Raw genomic sequence first — 5,108 nt, 5'->3', positions numbered from 1 at the left:
GAGAAATCATAAATACAGTTGAACAAGAAGTTAGTAACATTAAAATAAAATGATAAATATGTGTTTATATTATCTTTGACATTTGTATTCCATGAAATAATAATCTTATATGCAATTTATATTACTTAAATGCACGATTAAAGATATACCTTAATGCTTTCATCTAAAATTATTTTTGTTCAATAATTCAATATTTAATTATTCAAAATATTATTTCTAATTTCCATTCATATATTCATCTAATCTAACATAATACTAAAATATCTTTTAAATAAATTTTAATATTTTATTTTGAATAATGCTTAAGTTTATTTTTGGCCGTAACTTCAATCATACATTAACCGCCAAAATGATTATGACAATTATGTCATTAACTATTTACTGCCGGCCTTAAATCATTTAAAATTTTAAAATATTAACTATACTTAATAGTTTATGCTGTACGTCTTTACCCATGTATGACTTAAGTTTACAGTAAAACTACATATTATGCATATCTATGACTATGAGAGTATGAATAGTGTGTGTGTCCTGTCTCCTGTATGACTACTGGCTACATAATAAACATTATCCACTACAAGGCAACAACTCACTAGGTGCTATCCAGTGATTGTAATTTGTAAATCGGTAGGAATTAAAAAGTGGAAATCCAATAAGGATCGTTCTAGTAGTAAGTAGTTGAAACTATAAATTATAATAGACAATAATTAATAACATAAATTATTGTAAGACGTATCTCACGTAGGTATAATAATTATCAATTTTATTCTTACTACTTATTCAGTTATTCGTTAGTCGTTACCTTCCGACTACTTAGGAGTATTTCTGGTGGGGCTATCGCTATTGCCTGTACAACTATACCGGACTACCGAAGTCACTAAGCGAATACTCAAGGCATCACATTGTTGGCGGTTAAACAATTTTATATCTGCCGATAATTATTAAAGTATATATCAGTAGCCAGTAGGTAGTAATTAAGTAAAGGGTAAACATTATTTGGCTATGCAACTTATTGATTTTATGTATAATGGAGTAAAATGAAGTCATGGACCAAGATATATGATATATCTAGTATACTTAGTTTCCTCGTGTCTGCTTTGTATGGTACCTACCACGGTTTAAGATATACCTTAAATTGTGCCTACTACATTGCTATTCATCGACTAAGTCACTGCCGTGTTAATTTAATATTCAATAATTATTTAACTACAAAAAACGATTCTGAGCGAGGACTAAGCGTCAGATTCTATTTATGAGGATATTTTATAATTGGTACATTAATTAGTAATATGATAATTATTGGTACATTTTTGTCAAAATTTTGAAATATAAATATTATATTATTGTTAAATTATTTATTAAGCTCTATGTTCAATATAAATGTTTATAGCTGTATGACTTATACTATATGATGTATCAACCTAATATTATATTATAATAATTATTGAATTATTAAAATACAATAATAGTACACAAACAATAAACACTTTTAAAATTATAACATATTATTCAGTGATAAAAAATCAAAATATTTTATACAGGCACTATGTTGAAATATAGTATAGAAATCTGTGTAAATAGGTGATAATCTGTAGCATGAACTAAGAGGATTTTCTTAGTTCATGGTCTGTAGTTACCTATAAAAAAGGTTGGTTAAGTGTCATTAATTTATATAATATATGGTGTCACCATTTTCATACATATAAAATGTATAAAGTAAATATATATAGTTTAATAGTTAGCTCTAATATTCAGTGCTAGTAACAAGGAACAAAATGCAATACAATATAGCAATAACAGTAATAACTTTAAATACTATAATATTATTTATTAAACATTTTAGGAGTTTAATTAACTGTGTATAATGTATATCAACCAAGAAAATAGGAATACCAACTGTGCGGTACAGGTACAAAGCTGTATTAAAAACAAACTTCAGTGGTCAAAGTCGTCGATGGACAAATATGTAAATATCACACTAGAATTTTTAATTCATCCATACAATTTAGAAGTATTAAGCTTTTGGAACATACTCCGACTCCTGACTGATATAATTACCAACAATAATAATACAATAATTTGTAATTAGCCATGCTCCCGAAAAACGATGTGTTATTGTGTTTGGCAATACATATCATTTAAATACATAATCGTTAATTATTATTCATTCCACAGATCAATCATAGAACATTAAATATTGAATATAATTTTAATATTCTATAACAATTTATTATTTGTATTCTTGTTCCTCATTATCAATATTATTATTATAACGTTACGTTATCACATATTATATATATCAATTAATATAATATATTTTGTGTATTTCTATTCGTCAATAGTCGGCCAAGTTTGAAGTTGTACAAGTGTCAAGTGCCGAAGTACCCACTCATCAGTATTCAGCCAACAGACGGCAAGTAGTGTTGTACTTGTGTCTTTCTATACGCCAATATCTGTTTTGCGTCCTATTCTACTGTTTTACCTTGCCTATTGTATTTCACTAATACATCTACTTATTACGATTTAATAATTTAAAATTATTTTAATATTTCATAGTGACAGCCTACATCTAGTTATCTAAACGTTTTACATTCATTTAAACTTAAATTTGTAATATTTATAATTGTTTATAATACTTATATATTTATATATTAATATTATATTAAATACCTACTTACATTCAGTTTAAAATGGGTAAACAAGAAAATATTTTTTTGTTTGTGCCAAATTTAATTGGTAAGTTACTGTGAATCATTATTTACTTAAAATCAATTTAAACTAATTAGTAATTTTAATGCACACTCGCCAACACCCACTGTTTCGTACCTATCTATAAATTCCATAGACCTTGTGTTAAATTCTAGTTATTACCTTATTAAATGGTTACTATTTATTAGAGAAATATTCCTTTCAATCTAAAAAAGCAATTAGTTTTAAAATAGGTACCTCTTATGAATTATTTTTTAATTGATTCAGAACTCGAAGAATAATCTAGTTTAATTGAGAAATAAAAAAATCTGGATTTATATATAATTAATACTTGAAATTAAAATTTTATACTAGCAACTAGTTAGTAAATTTGGTTTTTACCTGATTTTATAGGATATGCCAGAATAGTTCTAGCAGTTGTTTCAATTTACTTTATGCCAACCAATTACAAAGTTGCATGCAGTTGTTATGTGATAAGTGCATTATTGGATGCTTTTGATGGGCATGCAGCTCGAGCATTTAACCAAAGTAAGTAAATCATGAGTTTAATAACTTAAATACAATCAGATTAGTTAATCTATTATTGCTAATTGATAGGTTTAAAATATTAGTAAATGTATTTTCATTAGTTTTTTCAAAAATTTATACCATTTCTTTACATTATATAATTGAAATAGTGCTTTATTAAGTAAATGTGTACTTTTTTAGGTACTAAGTTTGGAGCTATACTGGATCAACTAACTGACCGCTGTGGAACAATGAGCTTATGTATTGCGCTGTCTAATTTTTATCCAAAATATATGTTTTTATTTCAACTTAGCTGTATTATTGATATTGCTTGTCACTGGATCTATTTACACTCGTAATTTATACAACATTTTATGAATATTTTTCATTTTCATAATTATATTAATTTGTTTTTAATAGATCAATTTTGCAAGGTAAAACTAGTCATAAATTTGTAGATATGTCTGGAAATCCCATCATGAAATGGTATTATACATCAAAACCCGTACTATTTTTTATGTGTGCAGGAAATGAACTATTTTTTGCATCATTATATTTATGTCATTTTATTACAGGACCAATGAGTATGTACTAATACAAATAGTATAATAATATAAATAATAAATATCTTAATGATTCATTATGTTTTTTTCTTTTAGTTGCAGGTCATGGTTTATTTAAGTTATTATGCTGGTTTTCAAGTCCAATAATGTTTGTTAAGACATTAATATCATTAATTCATTGTTATGTGGCTAGTATAAATTTGTCCATTATTGATATGAATGAGCGTCAAGAAAAACAATAGGTTGTTAGTATATATAAATTTATATACAAAAAAAAATTATGATATAGTTTAAACATTAATACACAAGTGTGTTATATTTTTAAGCATTCCATTATCATAACACTACTCTATTTATTGGTTCCTTTTATTGTAGAAGTTCAGATATTACGTACTTATAAATTATTAAAATGTTTGGTTTCTAGTCATTATTTTAAATGTATTAATATTACATTTATATATTATAATTCTTTTTTAAACGTAAATATCAGTTTATATGATGTATACTTATTTTATTTTTAAATAGTGGAATCTGTTCTATTCTATTGACAATTATTACATATTTTACTGAAAATTATTTCCATTATTAATAAATAATTTTAGTTAATATTTGTTCTTGTTGTGACTCAAATAAATAAATATACTAATACTATTTAAACAAAAATTACATTTTAGTTCTAGTATAAAGTTTTTTTACTTAACCTTGCAAATTATACCTATATTCAAAAATGTGAATCAGCTTTTAATCAGCCTAGATTTATTTTTATCATTTAATTAGTTTAATATATATTAAATGGATTAAAAATAAACCTGTAACAATGAACAAGGGTAATGTTATCAATGTGAACTAACGGTTTTTTAGACCATACTTCATGTTGTCTTCCTTGAAATCATAGGTGCAATTTTAGTTTTAAATTTGGGGGAGGACTATTATTATTTGCATGTATGTACTGTGTGTATGCTCCCTGAGATATACAAAGGTGGAAGGAGATATAAACAAACCATTTGGGTTATTACCTTTTTTTTTTTATTATTAAAAATATATATTTACAATCTGTATCATTTGTACAATAAGCAAATGCGATAAATAGCAGAGACTTACTTAACTCAAATGACATGTTTTACATGAGGAGGGAGACTATCCATTGACAGAACCCTTCAAAGCATGATTACTTAATTAATTCAGGAGATCTCTACACCATCGTCTTTTGAGACGGCGTGGAGAGTTATCAGGTAGCGTGTGAGGAGTGGATTTGGATGGTGTAGTTGTGCGTGAAATTTGGTATAGTAATTTTTGGCTAGTTGGTTAACTATGTCAATTTTTAGGTCT

At 25.9% G+C, this 5,108-nt stretch overlaps 1 protein-coding gene across 1 annotated transcript; it reads left to right on the top strand.

The window, feature by feature from the left end:
* The first annotated feature begins 2,595 nt into the window (after positions 1–2,595).
* Positions 2,596–4,200, top strand: LOC113548462 (CDP-diacylglycerol--inositol 3-phosphatidyltransferase). Its single transcript, XM_026949351.1, has 5 exons — positions 2,596–2,736; positions 3,103–3,237; positions 3,418–3,571; positions 3,637–3,800; positions 3,876–4,200. Exons 1-5 carry the CDS (start codon positions 2,691–2,693, stop codon positions 4,019–4,021), a joined length of 645 nt encoding a protein of 214 aa, XP_026805152.1. The 5' UTR covers positions 2,596–2,690; the 3' UTR covers positions 4,022–4,200.
* The last annotated feature ends 908 nt before the right edge of the window (positions 4,201–5,108 follow it).

Source organism: Rhopalosiphum maidis, chromosome 1 (assembly GCF_003676215.2).
Source record: "Rhopalosiphum maidis isolate BTI-1 chromosome 1, ASM367621v3, whole genome shotgun sequence".
Taxonomy (NCBI): Eukaryota; Metazoa; Arthropoda; class Insecta; order Hemiptera; family Aphididae; genus Rhopalosiphum; species Rhopalosiphum maidis.
Note: the sequence above shows the minus strand (reverse complement) of the source record. Positions and strands in the feature narration are given on the sequence as shown.

Bases quoted from the DNA above. Each gene is read 5' to 3' on its own strand.
- LOC113548462 (XM_026949351.1), top strand. From the start codon at position 2,691: ATGGGTAAACAAGAAAATATTTTTTTGTTTGTGCCAAATTTAATTG. The intron at 2,737-3,102 runs GTAAGTTACTGT...CTGATTTTATAG, and splicing joins GTTTGTGCCAAATTTAATTG to GATATGCCAGAATAGTTCTA. The intron at 3,238-3,417 runs GTAAGTAAATCA...GTACTTTTTTAG, and splicing joins AGCTCGAGCATTTAACCAAA to GTACTAAGTTTGGAGCTATA.